Source organism: Carex rostrata, chromosome 2 (assembly GCF_964058835.1).
Source record: "Carex rostrata chromosome 2, lpCarRost1.2, whole genome shotgun sequence".
NCBI classification, from domain to species: Eukaryota; Viridiplantae; Streptophyta; class Magnoliopsida; order Poales; family Cyperaceae; genus Carex; species Carex rostrata.
The window spans coordinates 3,668,313-3,688,971 of record NC_135919.1 but is presented as its reverse complement, the minus strand read 5'-3'; the positions used below and the strand labels follow the sequence as shown (position 1 = coordinate 3,688,971).

The window sequence follows — 20,659 nt, the reverse complement described above, 5'->3', positions numbered from 1 at the left end:
TGTTCAGTATTGGAGAGGATGTGAATTGATTGCCTACCGCTGCTATGGTTGCTGTCAGTTTATGAGGACAACCGATAAAAGAGCTTTTCAATTTATTTAATAGCTTGTCACAACACATATATCTATCAGTTTTAGGCTGAGATCGGTTGCAAATAGAAACAAGGTTAAAGGTCCAAGTGTTTTTTCATTGAAGGGTTTTGTTTTGTGACCCAATAAAGCCCATTTAATAGAAGCCCATCCCAATCTTGTCTAATGGGCTTTAAAGGTCCAAGTGTTTTACTTGGCATCTGTGCCTAATCGGCTTTATTTATTATTAGTTTATTGTCACTATTGCAGAGATGGTATCGTCATACTTAATTAGATTCTCTTCTGCTTTGTAAAATCGTGTAGTGCATTTTTTTACAAATAAGGTTAAATCTCTCTGCTTAATTAAGACATGCTCAATAACAATAGTTCAAACATAAGTATAAATTAATACTTCTAGTATCTTGTTGTATCGTACCTGACACGACATCATTATTTATATCTCATTAAGAATTAAATTAGAATTTAGGTATGATATCACGCTATAATTATATCGTGTAAGCATATGAGTCAGCATCCGTACGTCCTACATAGAATAAAATATGTTATATAAAAGGATCGATCCTTGAAGAGGGAAATTGGTTTCATTAAGATTCGGAACAAATGAAGGCACCGAGATTAGAACTCATTTTATGTAAACTGTTTAAACCAGGCTTAATAAACAGTTCAGATCAAAACGTGCCTCCCAAATTCCTTAATTTCCATCTTTTTTATTTCAATAAGATAACTGATTATTAAGGCTCAGCTCCAGACAGGAGGATGCGGAGAGATGGAACGGCAAATTTTCTGTGTAGAGGTGAGAGCTCGCGAAATCCGGGCTGATCAAACGAGCTCACTTGCTTCAGAAAGAGGAGAATTGGAGAGGGAGCGAAGGGGAACGAAAGGGAGCGAGTACTATTCGGAGGGAGCGGAGCGACAAGGAAGATTTGGCAAAATCTATCACTCCCGATTTGAAGTGTAGGTTTTACTGTTCGAAGGGTTATCTCCACACCGCCCCGTTCCCTTCCTTCCCTTTAAGGAGGGTTTCCCCTCCGATATTAGACCACATCCTAAAGGATCTTCGATGCCTATCAGATCCAAAATTAGTCCAGTGAAACCATCAACAATCCGATTCAAATATTTCTCCTACGCAGCTTATTATTTAGTCTAAATTAAGTTTGCTAATCGGATAACTAGCATGACCATCATATGTTGGTTTTTAGAATTAATTAGAGGCGGCTTTCAAGTATGAGGATCAAACACATGTTAAAGAAATCAATTATATAAAAAAAAATTCATATTATGTATGAGAATAAATTTTACAATATTTATAATATTTTACTTGAAATTATATAAAAATTATGTATAAATATAGAAATTTTAAAAATAAATTCGGATCAATTGATCTTATTCATTATCTGTTTTAATCATGAACTAATTTTAAAACAAACCTATATATTCCAATTTCCAAATAGTAACCAAATTAATTTTGATCGAGTATTCTACACGGTCAGATACCGTAGTGATACTCATTTGTTTCAATGGTATTTACAACCGTTCCTTCAAAAATGAGATATTGAGAAGGAAGAGTTAATGGTTGACTTAAATATTTTTAAACAAATATCTTATTTGGTTTGTTTGGCTTACAATCACAGGTCGACAACGAAATAAGAAACTTTAGCATACTACCTCATAAAATAATCCACGTCACTAATTTCTCATAATATATATAGTGAAGCAAACCTTCAATGATCTCACAGACTTGTTAATCATAACAACAGACGTTAACATCTAATCATTTTGTTTCCTTTGACTGAACTATTATTTTGAGAAATGATAATTATACACCTTAATATGCGTCTCCTATTTTCAAAATGTATTTATGTTTAATCCATCATAAAAATATTCATACATGACATTACTCAAAAATAAAAGAATAAAATTTAAATTTTACTTATTTTACAAAGTGTCCGACTTAATTTTTTTTTTTATGATAATTAATTCAGAGATTTTTTTTAAAATAAATTGCATACGTGACACATATAATAATATGAATAATTAAAAATATTATAAACACTTTCAGAAAATGTAGATAAAAGGTGCATGATTATGATATAAGAATTATATTTTTATCTTATCATTTAATACATGTTATCATGTCTTTTGTTTAAATCTCAATAACAGCTGTCAAGTATAAAATACATATTATCATATTATCATGTCATTCTTGGTATTATAAAAGATTACAAATTTGCATGTTCCTAAATCTAGTGGTATCATTAAATTAGCAGGCATGGCCATGTTCATCCAATCTAACTAAAAAACAAAAACAAAAAAACATACCTCCTCGAGTTGATCAATTCGGTGCAGTTAATTATTTCCCAACTTTATTTTAGAATTTCTGATTTGAATCATCGAGCGAGTAGTTGAGGAGTAAAGACAAGTGATTTCGGTAATGAAATAGATTAAAATAAGCAAAGCCGCTATTTCTGGAATTCAGATCTCCTGTGGCGGGTCCCTATGTAACTATCCTGTAGTACAACACACCGTCCCTCCGTTTTTTTTGGAGAATGGCATCACAAGTCACATCTCACATGTTACATGTCATGGTCAAAGAAATAGGAAACTGGATTGGATGTATAGAGTGAGAAATAGAAGATCAATCCCGCTGGTTGTGCACCCCGACAATTTCTTAAATCTTAATTTGTACCTCCGCTAACTTTAATCCTAAACTTGCTCCAACAAGACAAATATGTCATCCAAAAGGAAAATGCCCATTCGACATTTGGAAAAGTTGAAATAGCGAAATAATATGAGATTTTCGTTCTATGAGATCATATAAATATTTTACACTGATAATAAATATCAATGTTACAATACCACCATCTTTTACTTTAAATTTCATATAAATATAAACTTTTTATAAAAATAAAAAATAAAGATCGACATTTTACAATACCACAACATTCTACGTGCCTTCGCCTATGATAGCGCACTATTTCGGTTGAAACATTCCAAACATGAATAAAATTGTTCTAGTACTGAAATTTTGAATATGCCATCAATATTCTAAAATTAACATATCATATCACATGATAGCAATCATCATCATCATCATCATCATTTTTTTATAGTATGTAATGACTGTTTTTCTTTCTATTTTCAAAACAATGGATCCAAATCGTTGGATGTAATATACATCTTAAATTCTTATAGAATACGCAATATTATTAGCATAAAATTACTACTTTTCAAATAATTATTTAAGTAAAAATTAGAAATTAAACTTCTCAACTTTTTAATATCCACGTAAAAACCTCAGTTTGAATTCCGTACCTACAACCATGTTTAAAAATTATAAACTACAATACTACAAATTCATGATCATGATAGGATCACGTTAATTACTCTCATTGCTTATTTTAAAAAAAACTGAAAGTAAGATTTAGATTAGAATAACATAGGATGCCTTAAACCATTACCCCAAAAAGCAAAAACAAATCCAAATATATATACGCAGAGCAGAAAGAGACAAATTCCCGGGGGAACATCACACCGCAGTTGCTTTCCCTTTTCCTACTTTCCATACCAAACGAAACCCCTGCTTTCCCACTTTCGCACTTTCTCACTCGTCACTCTCGCCGTGTCCCTCTCTCCTCACTTTCTCTCGCAATCTCCCTCCCTCTTTTCATAATCCATCCTTCTTAGCAAAAAAGAGGGAAGCACAGCTAAGCTAAGCTAAGCTGTGAAGTGAAGGAGGAGGTAAGAATGGGGGGACCATTGGGGGCGATAATAGGGAGGTTTCCGACGGCTGGGATGGACGGAGATTCGCAAATGGACGGCGGGATCATACGCCACAACAGGAAGTGCAAGGATCTGGCCTTTCTCTTCATCTTTATTGCCTTCTGGGTTGCCATGATTGTCAACTCTAGCTTCGGCTTCAACCAAGGCAACCCTTTGAGGTACCTACATTTACCCCACTGTGCTCACTGTTTCAATTTCCAGCTTCTTGCTGGTGAAAATCAATCTTTCTCGTACAAATTTCCATACTTTCTTTACATTAATCAATTTTGCTCAATTTTCTCATGCATGTAGACTTAAGTATGGGCTTGACTACGAAGGAAACATCTGTGGGGACAGGCATGGGACTCGTGATTTGCGCGAATTAGAGGTGAAATATTATATGAACCCAAATCAAGTGTATCAGAGTGGTACAAAGGATAGCCAATTCAACCTGGCTGATGCGAAGACAATCTGTTTGATGGAATGCCCCTTACCAGCTGAAGACGGGGTCAATTTCGTATGCGATTATCCAGAGGGGGATATCCACCTCTCTACTGATGATTGGATTGATAGGGACTATGATTATTTTGAATTTCTCACTCCGGAAATGCGAAACACTTCTCTTCAGTTGCAGGGCCCTTGCTACCCTGTCATTTTTCCAAGCGTAAATGGTATTTATTTCACTGTTTTACTATTAATTTTTCTTAATTTTGATACCACCAAACTTTGTTCTTATATGTTGTCATGTCATTTGTTGTAGTTTTTTGGAGCTGTCAGTATATTGCTCGTGCATCCAACTCTTCTCTGAAGCATTGGCAACAAATGGGTGGTGTTGTTATAGATGAGAATATAATAATAGACAAAACTATCCACAAGGCCATTAACTCTCCATCAGCAGTGCTTAAGGTTTGTTACTTACCACTTAGCTTATACATTTTTTTTTATGTGCTATTTTGTTACCTCAATATGTAAGTTTAGAGATTTTAATTATCGACATGTATCGCTTAATCCACAAACATGTTCAAAATTTCTCAGATATAACATAAATTTTGAATTTGTTTACAGAGATATGTAGCAGATATAGGGAAATCATGGCCTGTATTGATTGTCTGTGGATGGATGTTGCCACTTTTCCTGTCAGTTATTTGGCTATTGATGATTCGATACTTTGTAGCGGGGATGACATGGGTTACTATTGTTCTCTTTAACGTCCTTATCATATCTGTTACAATGTTCTACTATATAAAAGGTTAGATTAAATACTATTCCCCAAATTTTATTTCTTTTTTCTATAACTTATCCGTTATATTGCATTGTTTGTTCAATTATTTATCCATCTTTTTTTAATATTTGTAGCCGGGTGGATTGGGAATGATCCTTTAACAGTTGTAATCGGTACAAGCGATCCATATGTTAATATTACCGGAAGGGTAAACGAAATCTTTTTTATTGTTACCTTGTCCATTTGTAACTATATCTTCTCTTGTTTGAAATGCAATATTTTTTTTTGAACTTACTACAGGAGATAAGTCACCTCCGTGCAATTACTATTCTGATGACTATAGTCATGATTATTGCATTTCTCACCTCCCTTGCCATTGCTCGGCGTATATTCATTGCAACATCTGTCCTTAAGGCATGATTGCATTTCTCTATATATATTTTGTTGATAATTTGTTACTATTTACCAACATTTTATAATTTAAGAAACTTTGCAAGTAAGATGGTCACTGAGAGAGCGAGAGAAAATAGCTCTCATTTCCCAGTTGATTCATCCCTACTCTTCTAGGACAGTTTTCAAATTTAAAAAATCAATTCAAATGGAAATCTAATATTTCAATAGATTTTTAGAGAACTTCAATAACTCAATAATAAATTTATAATTTGGAAAACTTCAGGTGGCAGCAAAGGTAATAGGAGAAGTACAAGCGCTCATAATATTCCCAATCCTGCCATATTTTATTCTCGCCATATTCTACTTGTTCTGGTTCTCGGCCACTCTTCATCTCTTCAGCTCAGGCCAGGTACTGAGAAATGACTGCAATGCCAATTGCTGCTCTTATGACCTCAAATTGAACAAAGTGAGTTGCGACAACTGCTGTGGATACAGTGTGCATTATACCCCACATATCGGTATTTCAATTCTATTTCACCTTTTTGGGTGTTATTGGGCAACTCAATTTATTCTCGCAAGCTCCTCTACTGTTATTGCTGGGTCCGTTGCCTCTTACTACTGGGCTCGTGGTGAAATCTCAGTAAGTCTAGATGTTTTTCTGAAATTTTTAATTATTTTGTAGCTAAGCAGGCAAATAAATTGAGAGAAAATATAGTACCGGGAATTTATGTACTGGTATTATTCGGTTTGATTTTGCCTATTACTGCGTTTTTTTGGGTTGTTGATTGGTTCTAAATAAAAGCATTTGTATTTATGGGACTAAGGTGGGAACTCTGGAACCAGTAGTGACCGATGCAAGTTGTTCAGAATTTAGACTTCAATTTTGAGTACGAAGCTACCATTTAGCACAATATGAACAACTAAGTAATTTAAAGTGACGATGTGATTGTTTTATTCAAATATAAAAACAGCCAGAGATCCCGTTCCTTCCTGTATTTGCTTCTTTAAAGCGGTTGACACGATACAGCCTGGGCTCAGTTGCTGTAGGCTCCCTTGTGGTGTCAGTCGTAGAGTCGATCCGTTTCATACTCGACTCGCTACGGCGAAGGTTGAAATATGTCGATGCAACTTCTGAAAACTTTATGGGAAGAATGGTTTCTTCCTCATCTCACTGTTGCTTGAGCGGCATTGACTGGACCCTCAGATCTGTAAATCGGAATGCTTATATCATGGTATTTTTATTAGTACTCTTAACTCCTTATTTTTCAATTTGTATTTTTCATCTTCTTCAAACGAGAAATCATTTCAAATAGAATATCAAAATGGGGGAGGAGAGAGAAATAATAGTCACTTGGTCTCAGCCATCTACCATTGTACAGCTTTCCCTTTATACACTATCTTACTGATATTTGAAATAAAGAAGAAAGGTATACCTGAACTCAGCTTCTTTTATTTAGAGTGAGCCATGTACTTGTAATCTGATCTTACTCTTTCCTAAAAAGAAAGATGAGAATTCTAACTTGATATTTGTGTTATGCTAATTTAAAAACCAATGTGTGTATGTTCGATTTACCATGGTGTTCTCCGGCCACACCGTGCGAAAAATATGTCCATCTTATTTTTTACTTTAACCATGAAAAAAAATCATCGACAAATGAAAATATGTTAGGAAATTTTATGGGCTTTGTCATCTTTCTTTATATCATAACTTGCTATTGATCTGGTTTTTGCAGATAGCAATTACTGGAAAAAGCTTTTTCAAGGCTTCTTCAATTGCTACAGGTCTTATAATGAACAATATATTGCGTATCGGGAAAGTGAATGTAATTGGAGACGTTATTTTGTTTCTTGGGAAGCTGTGTGTGAGCCTTTTCTGTGCCTTGTTTGCTTTTTTGATGCTAGACACATACAAATACAAGTCCGCTCACAACAAGATTTCATCTCCTCTTTTCCCAGTTCTGGTAAGCTCTCATTTTTATTTTGAATCAGCAATTACTTGGTTGTTTAACATAAAAAAACATACTGATTAGGTATCACTTGGTACTAGAACATGCTATGAAGGTATGTGCCATCCATTGTAGAACATTCAAAATTCACTTAGTCTCAAAACTTTTGGAAGTTTCAGAAAGTACCTACAAAAATTGAAATTTACGAATTTTAATTTCCTCCATCAAAATCCAAGATTCTTAATTCGAATTGAAATTTTGAATTGTAGGTGTGTTGGGTCCTGGGTTACATTGTGGCAACTCTTTTCTTTGCGGTAGTTGAGATGTCAATTGACACAATCATTCTCTCATTCTGCCAAGATGCGGAGGAACACCAAGGGAATGCACAATACGCACCTCCTCTTCTAATGGAAACCCTAGATGGAAGTGGGCCCGGTGAGATGCAGAGACTAACACAGGGACCCTAATTACCCTTTTTTGGTTGAGCACTAGGTTACGAGGAAATAGGTGCTTAGGTAATAGCAGCATCCTCATTTTGTAGTAGTATTGTATTAGCCGACCAAAGCAGGCATTTCTCTAGCATGTCTCTGTGTTGAAATATTATTAACCAAAGTGTTGTATTGTATTATAGCTGCATTCTGTATTGGCTTTTAAATTTTAATTGCCAAGCTTTTCAGATTTTAACACTAGTTCAATTTTCGTTTTCCCCAACTCCTTTTAACAAGCAATCACTGACTTCTTTATTCTTAAAATATAAATTTTGTAATATTTTGTATCACCTGTTTCATAAAAACACATTAGAAAATCCACCCATTATTACAACTTGAATGAAAAAAAAAAAAATCATCATCTAATAAATAGGAAAATGAGAAACTACATTTATCAATCTAAAAGTAAAGATTTATTACTGTTACTGTGATATCACCAACTCTCTAATTCTCTTTTAGAGAGTGCTTTTTTTTGGTCCCTTGGGAATCCTGTTCATGAAATATTATTATTATAATAAGATGACCACGGCTAAAGACACTTTTGACAAATATGAAGTCAGATATGGTTAACAAACTAAAATCCAATTATATAAGCAGAGAGCTTTACTTGTCATGTTGTTGTCAAAGAACATATTCTCATTTACTTTGTTGCTGGAACAGATAACCTTTTTTTTTTGGAGACAAAAGAACAATATGTTACCCAAATGTCACAAAAGCTAATATCAATGGAACAAAGGTATGCTAAAGTTTATACTATGTATAATAAAAAGTATAGATAACAAATGCAAAAGTGCAATGAGAAAGATTACACACTAGATTTCAAAATTTTGATATGTCACACATAAGAGCAATGATGAGATATCAGCCAGAATCTTGATGCCGCATTATTAAACCATGACTAACACCTTACTAAGATAGAGAATAAAGATTTTTTTTAAATAACATCAAATTTAACTATTTCAACGAAACAAACATGTTGAATTTAATTGTTATGAAAAACAGCTCCATCGATCTACAGAAACTTTTTGCTCCATCATACTTATTGCCTGCTTGGATAGTAAACTGCCTCCACTAATCTCGGTGGAGCTGTTTTTTATAAAAACCAAATTCAGTATGCTTGTTTCGTTGAAATATTTAAATTTGATTATATTTATAAAACCAAATCCAGTATGCTTGTGTCTAGATAGTATAACATTGGTGTCATATGATATCAATTCTCAAACCTCCAGGATAAATTTCAAACGACTAATTTAAACTGTTCAACTGATTTACTTTATGAGTGGTGCGTTTACATTAAAAGAAAATTATTTTTCGAGTTATTTTAGTATCACGTCAAGCGGTCAAAAATGTTGAAAAATGAATGCATTAAAATTAACTTAAAAGCTCCTACATTTGGTCGCTTGACTTGATACTAAATAAATTCATAAAATTATAAATTTTGCATGTAAACACACAATTAGTGCAGTAGATCAGTTTGAATGATTTGGATTAACAGTTTAAAATTGATTCAATAGATTTTGGAGTTGGTGTTATATAAGCTGAAATAACACTGATGTCATACTAGTTAGACTCGAGAATAAATGAGAGATGGAAAAGAGGAAAAGAAAATTCATGAATTAATCTTATTTGATTGAACATTTAAAATGAAGATAAAATTAATGGAGATTACTTTTTTAATCTCGTAATGTCTGTAGTTTGCTACTTCCTAAAATTAGTGTAATGCACGAACAAAATTAACCAAACATAAAAAAGTGAAAATTGAATATCCGCGCAGTTAACATTATAATGACTTCCAAGCGCAGTGTAACGGATAGGAAATCACATTTTCAAGCTTTAACACGGAAATATACACTGCCAAGGCGACAAAAAAATCTACAGGCTAATTTTCGGACGAGGAAAGCAGGCCCACAAGCTCTCTCTCTCTCTGGTACATATTGATTTTCTACGGCATATCTATCAAATCACAGCGAAACGAACCATCTATTCTATAGTTGACCATTTACGCTCTGGAATCATCACATAGTTAGTTAATTTTTGCGCGACATAGAAAATCCCAACAAAGTTCCGACAATGAGACAAAGCTCGAAGAAAATCGGACAAAAATGAGAGAGGTAATAAGGCCAAGCGGATTACATACAATGGGTAATCAACAACACAATCTTCAAATACATGCCCACATAAAAACAAATCAAATTAGCTTGATAGTAAAAAAATTAAAATGTAAAAATCCAAGCATCTTTTGATTAGACGGTAAAAATTCAAGCATTCATTGAAGCAGATAAAGAGAGGGAGAAAGAGATCTGCTGACATCATCATTTCTTGATCAAGTGGTGGCGAACCTTAGCCCAGCCCTTCTTACAACCGGACCCCACAACTGTTGCGCCTTTCTTACAAGGGGGCCCCACCACCTTGATCGCCTTCTTGAATAGCACCTTCAGATCCTTCGTTCTTCCATTCACCTGCGTTTTGAAATCCCCCATCTCGCTTCGAAGGAGAAACGATATCGGGTTAGGGTTTCGAATTTGATGAGATCCCTTCGTATTTTTCTCGTTTGCAACTATTGCCGCGTTTCCCAAATAGGAGATATTTGGTTGGGCGCAAAACTCGCTAGCTTTTAAAAAGCACTGTTAGCTGCGCACAGTTCAGCATTAAATGCTGTACTAGAATCTTATGGGTCCCAGTGTTCGGTGATTTGATGTACGCCAACAGTCCAACACATGCCATTTACTACATGCTAATATATTCCTTCACTTTCGGCGCTCTACTGGATTCGGAATTGATCCACGTCAGATCGTGGTGGCAACAGGCTGGAGAAGTAACAGATCCAGTCCAATTACGGAATTGGATTGGCCGACTGAAGAGACTTTGCCAGACGTATAAATTAGCTTTGTCAATATCGTAAAAGTTAGGTTACTACCGTTAGCATGGCTTGCCTTGAAGGCAATGTCATAGCATAAATCTGGAAATCAGCCAGTGATTTTCATCAGGGTGGATAAGAATTATCGAATCGGGTTTGAATATTTAATTGGATTCAAAATTATAAAATAATCAGATACTAGATAAAACATAATAGAAATCAATGCTATTTATTTAATTTATTGGAGTAGGGCTATGCTTTAAATTGTTGGGCTATTGAAAATATACTGGATTGTTGAGTTGTCTATTTAATTTGTTGAATTATCTAAAATATATTGGATTGTTGGATTTACATCACAGATTCATCGTAGGGCAATATCATTTTTCAAAGTAGAGCAGAGGTTCAAATTTCAGTTCGTGTAAATTAGTCTTGGATTTTCAGAATAAGGCATGCCCAACCCTGTAATGAGCTGCATTCAAAATCAAATTTGTGACAGATAAGGGCATTTTAGGAAGAGTTGCTTGCTAACTTTTTTTATATAACAGTCTTTGTAAGAATCTTATTTTGAAATAACAAGACTCTTTGACTTTGGAATGCTTAACACGTACTCCTCTAAAGGAGATGAAATCATTTAAGTACCATCTCCACAAGGGAAGATCAGGATTGTGAGTGAGTGTGTGTGTGTTAATAATGTCAACTATCTCATGCCATTCAGATAGTTAAAGGCCTTGCAAGTTTCTTTGGAATCTGACAATGTACATATCCTTTTGTGACTCAGTGTGAACTTGTTTAGGTTTTGTTGTTAATATGTTTTCTTGGTCTCGGCTTTCTGATTAAATTAGTATATGGATTGATATAGCAGGCTAATTGTGCACATTTGCCCTTTTTTATGTTACTAAAGAATAAATTAATTAAATACATGACATAACAGGTATTATAATTATAAAAATAGAACATATGTTGACACTGTCAGTTTAAGTGTTAGGTTCGAAATAATATTGTTGACATTGTATCCAACAAAACTAGGATAAGGTTCCATAAGAAAAAAAAAAAATTACAAAATAAGTTTTTTTTTTCTAGGCAATTCTATGTATTTACATATGCTTGAAATTAAACATATATTCCCCTGGCACAAGATTTCTCATTGCACTACCTGCATTTGCTTCTAATAATTCAGTATTCACTCATGTAGAGTCTATACTCTAGAGAGATAATACAGGGAAACAATGCAAGCATGAAGAACCAAGCACACACAACTTCTGAATTCGCATCCTCTGAGATATCTCAAACTTTGAGTTGACCTGTGAAAAATCCAGATCGTTCAAATCCTTTCAGCACGAATCTCAAAGCACAATAATACTGAAAAATTGAGATATCTCAGAGGATACGGACTCGCAACTTCTCCTCCAAAGCCACAGTATTCCCTGCTGCTTATCCTAACTCATCTGCAAATTTTATCTAGCTATAGCTGTCTGCTGCAAATAATTCCCTATACTAGTAGTATAAACATAGGCACCGAATTTTTCATCAACAATCATTCCTTTCCCATGTGGGCATTGAATTTGACCTTGAGATTCCATTCGCTTCGTGATTACTAACAGATGGTGAACTCGGCAAAGAGGATGATGACTGAAGGAGAGGTACGCCAGATCCATTAGTGCTGTTAACTGTATAAAAAACCCAAAACAATAAATTTAAGGCTTCTTTTGAACGCATGCTTTTATTAAACCATTGGTTGGCATTAGTATTAGAGTTATTCATGATTCAAAATCTGGCAGCCCTTGTGACAAGTTAATTTCCTCCAAATTCGCACCATGACAAATTGTAGAACAAATTCACACCACACAGTATTTTGTAAATTAGTTTTGACATTTCCATATTTTGAATTGGTACCGAACATTTCAATTTGCAACTAGTGCTCTCTTATTTGCTTATTTTTGTTATGGGGATATTTACAGTAAACCAGGGGAGTTCCATAAAATGTTGATATTTTCCATCATAATTCTAATTGGCCTGAGTATTTCTAAACCCGGTTGACTAAAGTCAAGCCAAGTTAGCATGCAATTTGGTTGGCTCATTAAGTCAGGGACTTAGCTAAACTCACAAGGATAAATACTGTACCAGTAATTTTTAATGACAAATTGAATGAAAACCAAATGAAGTGCAACACAAAACCGCTCTAATCCCCCAAAGAAAAAAAATGAGAGGATGCAAACAACCCCAAAAGAATTTGGTGTTAATGGTTGGTCACTAAATGCCAAGAACAACTCAAGTTAGGTATTAGTTGCAGTTACAGTAAAATATCAAGTGCTACCAACCTGTGCGGGCACTTGAAAATCTATTTTTATGTTGCGATTCTTGCAACTCGATTTCAACAAATCGTGGCCGATTGTTGGTCCCCTCATCAAATAGCTCTTGGTCATCTTCATCCAAGGAGCACACCGTGCTTGTCTCGGTGCGAATAGTAGACTCATCGAGGCCTCGCCGGTGCTTTCGTCTTTTTCTAGCGGCCTTGCCCCACCCGTGCATCGTTTGTCGAATCCTTTCTGGGATTAGAGCAGCTTTGTAGTTGGACCCCATCTGGTTTATTTTAAAAGTGTTATTTATTAGTGTAAAACAAACAGAGTGAGGCTATGGTACTATGCATAGCGCATAATGGTCCGTACTATGGATCAATATCTCCACTTTCAAGTCCATATAAAAATGTACCTGTAGATCAAATGCTATATTTTTTAGAATTTTTTTACTAACTTTTTATATAGGTAAAAAATCACTTGATCTTTCACCTTGTGACTACCATTGGGTTTCATTTCTAGCCTACCCCAACTTGTTTGGGACTAAAAGCTTGGTTGTTGTAGAAAATCATTTGATCTAAAACTTCTAGACCATTCAAAAGTAGTGATTTTCTACCTATAAAAAAATTAGTAAAAAAAAATCTAAAAAATGTGAAATTTGGTCAGCAAGTACATTTTCTTATGGAGACCACGTTGAACGGTTCAGATCTACTATTTGGACTTTATAAACAAAAATATTGATCCGTAGTATGGACCAATCTATGCTATGCATAGTACCGTAGCTTCACACAAACATTATTATCCAACATATAATTTACTCCTATTTGGTTATTGAAATTATGTTTTGTTGAGTTTGTTTTGGTCAACTTATGTGGGTTTCTATTAGCAAAATAGGGAGACCGATAAAGTGCTGGCATGGTTTCTTTTCACATGTTACTTCCAGTAGCTTTGGGTGAGGCTTAGATGAGTATTAGACGTTGTCTACTGGCAGAGGACAAAAAAAGAAAATCAAGAATAGTACAACATATATTGTTAACAGAACCTATGAAATTTGAAACTATAAATTAATTACCTGTGTGACAAGTGCATAAAGCGGTAGTGTACTATAACTGCAAAGGAATTGCCCAGCAAACCTGGTAAGAACATTCCAAAATAGTCGGTGATTTATGAGAGTTCACAGAAAACAAATCAAGAGTTTAGAGTATGATGTGCAAAAATGTACTATACCCCAGAATTAGGCGACAATAGACAGCCAAATGGTTTCTGATGAAGCATGAATCATATCCAAATTGCCACTGCATAATAATGATATTTAAACACACACACTTAATTACCTATGTTGCAAAAGTTTTGATGCTCAAATGTTGAGAGAGAGAGAAAGAGAGAGAGGGAGAGTACCCAGAACCAGAAAAAAGAAGCCAACTCAAAGGCATTCTGCAAGAACAAAAATAACCAACGGAGTCAATCCTTTTGGCCAAATAAACTAAAAATTATATTAAAAAAGAAACAAAGAAAATTCGAGATGACTATCCAGAAAAGAGATTTTATGTTTACCTGGAAAAGAACAAAATGGATCAACTCAAGAAGCAGCTCTGGTTTCTTAAACCAAAACAGGCTATCCCTTGGCCGTAGCCGACCCTCCAATCCAGCAAGCCCAGCACTCTCTATTGATAGAGTGGCTATTACATGTTGTAATTTTGCACCCACTATAAGAACAAGCTATACATATATGGTAAAATATAGAAATATATATCAATACAGTAGTTGTTTGACAGGTTAGGCATAGTTAGAAAAACAAAAAAGTAAAGTACTCACCGAGATGGGAATTATTGCAATCCAAAAGTAGAGGTTGCTTCCTGAAACATTAGAGGATTTAGGTGAATTTCTGCACGGCAATATTTTGTTTTAAGTAAGAACCACTCACTGATCACAGTACTTAATGAAAATGTTAAAATTTGCGAACCATTTATGTTGAACAACATGAAAGCAATAACAAAGCCCCATAATGGTCCACTGCAAAAGATACAGAAAGGTCAATTAGGTCTTGAATTGCTAAATTTGCATATATATATATATATAACAAAGGATATAAACTAGTCTTCAGTTTAGATCAAGAAACATATTTTAATCAGCAACTAGAAGCATTAACTATGATTGCGTTATTCTTGTGATGGGTTGAGTTTTAGACTTGTAAAACTAGCAAAAAAATTGTTTTATGCAAGCTTAAGCTTTTGGAGAAGTCTGTAAATTCAAAATGCCAAATCCAAATGGAAAAGAGAAATAATAATGTCAAATTACCTCACACCAACAATCTTCTTGAACTCTTCTTCCAGGGAGCGTATCATGTACTTGTGAAAATCATACGTATCCAAGAGATTATGATTCTACCAAAATCCAGAAAATTATAAGAAATTGTCAGATAACACGAGTTCTACACCCGATTGGCATAGAGTATGTAACAAGTTGAACAGTTATAGAGAAGAACCTACATATAAGAACCAAAGCACAATTGTATGATATTACAGGAAAAATTTAGGTTCAGATCTATATTTTATTACACATCTTGCTTTTTGTATTTGTTTCCTTTATTTTGAGTTCATTTGGGGTTCTGTGCTGGATTACAACTTCAATCAAGGCCAAAAAAAAAATAATAAATAAAGTTCTTGCTAATTTGCTTAAAGAATCATGTAATCAAAATACAGTTGGATTGATACTGTTCCTAATAACCTAAAGGTTCTGATGAGGAGGCAGATAACTATTAAAGGATCATCAATAGAAATTTACCTGGATAAAGCCACTTCGAAGGGTGAGATAATCTCCTCGAACTACAGAGTTACCAAATTGACGAAAAAAACAAGTCTGGATCACAACAAAAAACATCCAATCAATGTATTTCTGCAATACTAATTTAACTAAAAAGCTAATAACCAAAGAGGAGGGTTCAATCGTCTCCATTTTCTCTATATGCACATAAAAAATTATCACTTTTTGGTTTTGTTTCTATGTGAATTAATAAGTTGAAAAATCAGCGTCCATAAATTATCCACAACAGTGTATTTTTGCAAACTCAAAACAAAGTTGAAATGTCATAATCTTTTACGTGTGCATAGAAAAAATGATGTAGATTATATCTAACGGTTTTATTTTAACATGTAAATTTTGAGTTATTAAAATTTTTAAAATGGAGGCATGATGAGGCAAAAAAAAATGAGGCATTCGAACCCCCCTCATTCCAAAATAAGTGAACTAGAAAATAAACAGCATACCACCCACACAACAAATTCATTGCTTTTCCATGAGCTCGAGGAATGATGGATCTTGACAAACGTTGATTGCCTTCTAAACGTCAATGCTCTTGTTACCTCTGTTTTAAAAGAACATTTTTTTTAAAAGAAGGAACATGATTTTAATCATTAAAAAAGAAAAAATAAGAGAGAACTTCGTACCAGCTAATGTGTCATAGTGAGCTCTATGGGCTTCCTCTTCCCATTTCCTCCATGTATGCACCTAGTAGTAACAAGAGGAATTGAACAAAAAAAATTAAAAATAATAATCCATTTTTTATCGAGAAGCATTACAATTCTATTGGGCCCGTTCGGTAACATATGAAATAGTGAAAGAATAGAGGAAAAGTGGAATTTGGAATAGACTTCTATTTTGTACTATTCCAGTCATGTTCGGTTGATGGTGGAAGAGTAGAATAGTGGAAGAGTGTCGGTATATTAGCCAATTCCTCTATACACCATCCCCATGGAATAGAGAATTGTCTCACGGACGAATAGAGGGACCAAAGTGTAAAAAGCAAGCGTTTTAACTGCAAAAGTTCAAACCCATTTCCAATATTCCACTCAATTCTTTTCTTGTTTGGCGAGAATAGAACCTCTATTCCACCCTATTCCCCTTTCAAGGGTGTCAACTCAGTGATGATTCATGAAAAAAAAAATATATATATTTATTAATGATGTTGGTGTCAAATCGGGGAAAATAATGTACAAATTATAAACCTTGACAATAGCGAGCAGCATTGTTAAGCAACTGTAGGAGACATGAGTGATGGCCATGACGAATATAAACCGATGAAGCTGTTCAAGACCTTCATATGACACAAATGACTCGTAACCCTGCCCGGCAAAAGATAAACATATTAGCCCAAGACCAAACTAGAAAACATGCCGAGCAAACTCCTTAGGTGATTACACCTCAAGAAATAGATAGATACCTTTGGACAGGGAGAGTGACGATGGTGTCCCTTGAGAGATCTTCTCAAAGGGTGATTGAGAAAAAATGCCAACAATTTACGGACACGCTCCTTCCCCGGGTCATCCTCGGCGCTCGCGCTCGCCTCCACCTGATCATGCGTGCATGGTGAGAATGTGCTGTCGTAGTACTTTGAATCGATGCAAAAACTTGCAATTGTTCTTGAGGAGGCAACAAGGAGCAATGAAATGAACCCCAGCAGCATCATCTCTGTGCAAAATAGGGAGCCGAGAGGTGATTAATGAATACAAAAAAGAGCAATTTCATGTCATCATATGTGCCAGTACCTCAAGATATCACATTATTCAGAAAAAGGAAAAATGAAAAAGAAGCGATAGGAGACGGAAAAAAGATCCTAAAAATCTCAAAATCTCAATAAATTATGGGCTTATTTGACTAAAATGGTTGCACATCTGTTTCGCAGGGCCCCAGTTCTTCAGAGGGTATATTGGTGTTGTCAGGTATGGAAGTACTAGTAGAAATATCTCAGAACTAATCCCCTGTACTCGTATTAAGATCCACAGTTAAGAGGTGACTTTGTTCAGAAGAAAAAAATTACCTTCTTTCATCTTTTCTACAGCTTCATAAAGTGGATTGCGGCGGGTTTTCTTCAACCACTGAAGAGAAATCAGTGAAAAGTTAAATCATCAATGTTGGCTTAAACAATGCAGCATTGTAAAACTCATGGTCTATTGCCAAATTTTAAAAAAAAAAAAAAAAATGTGCAAAAATATATCCAATTTTGTAAGCAAGGAGCGGCAAAATTCCAGCTTAAATTTAGCTTTTCTCTGGTTAACCACTTCTATTCATCTACATGTTGCATCATAATTTTTTGAAAATGGGAGAAAATTCACAGTTATTATGCAAAATTTGTGACTCAATGGCCTGTTTAGTGTAATGCATTTTAAAGATTCCAATTCAACAGCAACAACAGAAGAATATCTTGAACAATTCCAAAATCCTCGGTTTTCCCCCAAAAAAAATTTGAATCACATGGAAATAGATGCGTAGAAGAATGTTTATATACTTACATAGCTCAAGCGGTGGATTGATCGCTCAACGAGCAAACAAACCGCGACTAAGATCGTTAACACCGTGGCCACCGACCAAGTCGGAGTAAGAGCCAAAGACCGGAGCTCTCCTTCTTCCGCCATTTTTATCTCTCTCTCTCACTCTCTCTCTATTTCATCCCAAATCGAAACAAAGAGAAAGATGAGGAAGGTGAAGAAAAGTGTTAGTTTAATGGCACTTCACCGAACGAAATACCACATTGGCCAAGAAAGGGGGGAGATTTGAAACGCGCTTACGAAGAAAGCTATTTTTAGAAGTCGAGAGAGTTAGACTAGGAGAGGGAAGGTAAGAGACGGTTATAGGTTGACAGCTCCATACTCTCTAGCTGGACTGATACATACAGTACAGAGAGAAACAGAGAGAGAGAGAGGGAGGATGAATTTTGTATTGGAGGTTTGGAGGTTTGTGCTGAGATGTTTCTTCCCCAGTCAAACCTTGTTTTCTCCTTGAGATTTGTTCCATCTCATTGAAACCATCTCCAATACAAATCTGACGGCCGTGATCTCGTCTAGTGATCCCGGTCTCCAAGAAAGTGATACGAATTCGGTCGGAATCAACATCCTCTGAGGTAACAGAATATTTCGGTTTGGCACAGCCATCCGATCAGAATCTGGGCCAATCCGGCCCGACGCTGAACGCACGGAAACACTTTAATAATCGTGCGGATTCTAATTGAACGGTCCAGATCCAAACAGAAATATTCTGTTACCTTATGTCATATGGAGTCAGGACCAGAAGCAGAGGAGCTTCGTTAATGCCACCTTTGTGTTGGTTCTGTGATCAGGGCAGTGTGGAGCTTCGTATGGTTCAATGGTTAAAATATTTCTGACTGCTCTGCTTGGTTGCAACAAATATTAATATTTTAATACAAACGAAGCGAGGAGGAAAGAAAAGAAACATTTGTTGACTATAATATGCGATTTTAAAAATATGCTGCAGAAAGTATAGGGGTAAATATATTAACAGAACACTTTTTACTTCATGCAGCGCACCAACTATATCCAGTGCTGTATTGATTCTATAGTCCATGCGCTGTCTTAAGCCAAAATTGCTCTGTTAAAATATTTACCCAAGTATTGATCCTCTCCATGTGAGAGCCTGAGAGGAGATTATAAAGTTGTTCCTCTCTGCTCTATCAGTGTGCTTTTATTCCAAGATTCATTTGAAGAATAATCAGCTGTTTATAATTAAATCCCAATATAAGTTGTAGAAAGAAATACAAGGAAAGTATAATAGAAGTTGAGGGACAAAAGAAACAGTGTAATTAATGCCTACTAGATAATTATTAAACGGCAGGCATAGCAGTTATTACTTAAAAAAAATAGCACAAGTATGAAGGAAGCTGGAAGTATCGCTTTTTAATTAATTTGGCCATGTGAGCACATTAATAATTAGTATCTCACATCACATCTGGCACCCACAGCCACAGTCCATTTCCAATGTCAAGGGTATTTTAGCTTGCACGTGCAACGCACATGTGCCACGCCATGCATGCTCAAGGATCTTCTGAAATTTCTTCCTTGTAAAATTCGTGTAAAATTGTAATGGGAAGGTAGCACAATTGGTTAGGAAAAAGTTCTAGAGTTGTTGTACTCAAAGTTTGAGAGTTTGATTCCCCCTCGCGACTTCGTAGCTTCTGCGAAGGTTTTCAAAAAAAAATCGTGTAAAATTGGTAAAATTAGAAAATCTACGGTCTGCTTCGGTGGTACAAACCAGTGTTGTAAAAAACGTCTATTTAGGCCGATTAATCGGCCGACTAATTGTTGGCAGTGACTAAACCGTCATGATTTTTTCTGACTAATCAATTGATTATTTTCAATTATGACCAATTATTTTCGAGTATTTCCGATTAATCATTTGACGGTACCTGTCCATCCAACGACCACATACCGTTATTTACAACATTGATACAAAGAACAGGTGTGAAGCATGTCTAGAACTATAATATATTTAATCGTAAAGGATTGTTCGACGAAACATGCAATTTGGATTTGATATGTACGAAATTTATGTTTGATAAAGCGATCCGTCAATGATAATATTCTGACATCTTTTTTTTTGATAAAAAAATTCAACCATCATACAATATTTAATATTTAAATAGTAATACAATTTTGAGGAGAGTGCAAGTAACATTCCTTTATTTATTTTTTAAATCCTGTGATTAAAATTTTAAAATTCAAATAACGATAGATTCATTTCAAATAATGAGAAAATTAGTTTTTAGTCTAATGACAAAGATAATATTCTATGTATAAAAGCAGGAGCAGAGATAGACTTTCAGA

The 20,659-nt window shown here is 34.9% G+C and overlaps 2 protein-coding genes across 2 annotated transcripts; one reads left to right on the top strand and one right to left on the bottom strand.

The window, feature by feature from the left end:
• Window positions 1–3,608: 3,608 nt before the first annotated feature.
• LOC144569536 (Plasma-membrane choline transporter family protein) lies at window positions 3,609–8,135 on the top strand. The gene is made up of 10 exons (XM_078319924.1): window positions 3,609–4,025; window positions 4,159–4,517; window positions 4,607–4,752; window positions 4,912–5,095; window positions 5,203–5,276; window positions 5,369–5,482; window positions 5,745–6,101; window positions 6,433–6,693; window positions 7,195–7,422; window positions 7,677–8,135. Exons 1-10 carry the CDS (start codon window positions 3,832–3,834, stop codon window positions 7,872–7,874), a joined length of 2,115 nt encoding a protein of 704 aa, XP_078176050.1. The 5' UTR covers window positions 3,609–3,831; the 3' UTR covers window positions 7,875–8,135.
• Window positions 8,136–11,800: 3,665 nt separating this feature from the next.
• Window positions 11,801–18,767, bottom strand: LOC144569527 (MLO-like protein 14). The gene is made up of 16 exons (XM_078319912.1): window positions 18,335–18,767; window positions 17,863–17,920; window positions 17,266–17,513; window positions 17,051–17,167; window positions 16,493–16,553; window positions 16,313–16,410; window positions 15,831–15,905; window positions 15,345–15,430; window positions 15,010–15,059; window positions 14,862–14,902; window positions 14,601–14,765; window positions 14,445–14,480; window positions 14,274–14,341; window positions 14,119–14,179; window positions 13,071–13,332; window positions 11,801–12,419 (listed from the first exon to the last, which is right to left on the bottom strand). Exons 1-16 carry the CDS (start codon window positions 18,455–18,457, stop codon window positions 12,280–12,282), a joined length of 1,689 nt encoding a protein of 562 aa, XP_078176038.1. The 5' UTR covers window positions 18,458–18,767; the 3' UTR covers window positions 11,801–12,279.
• Window positions 18,768–20,659: the final 1,892 nt, after the last annotated feature.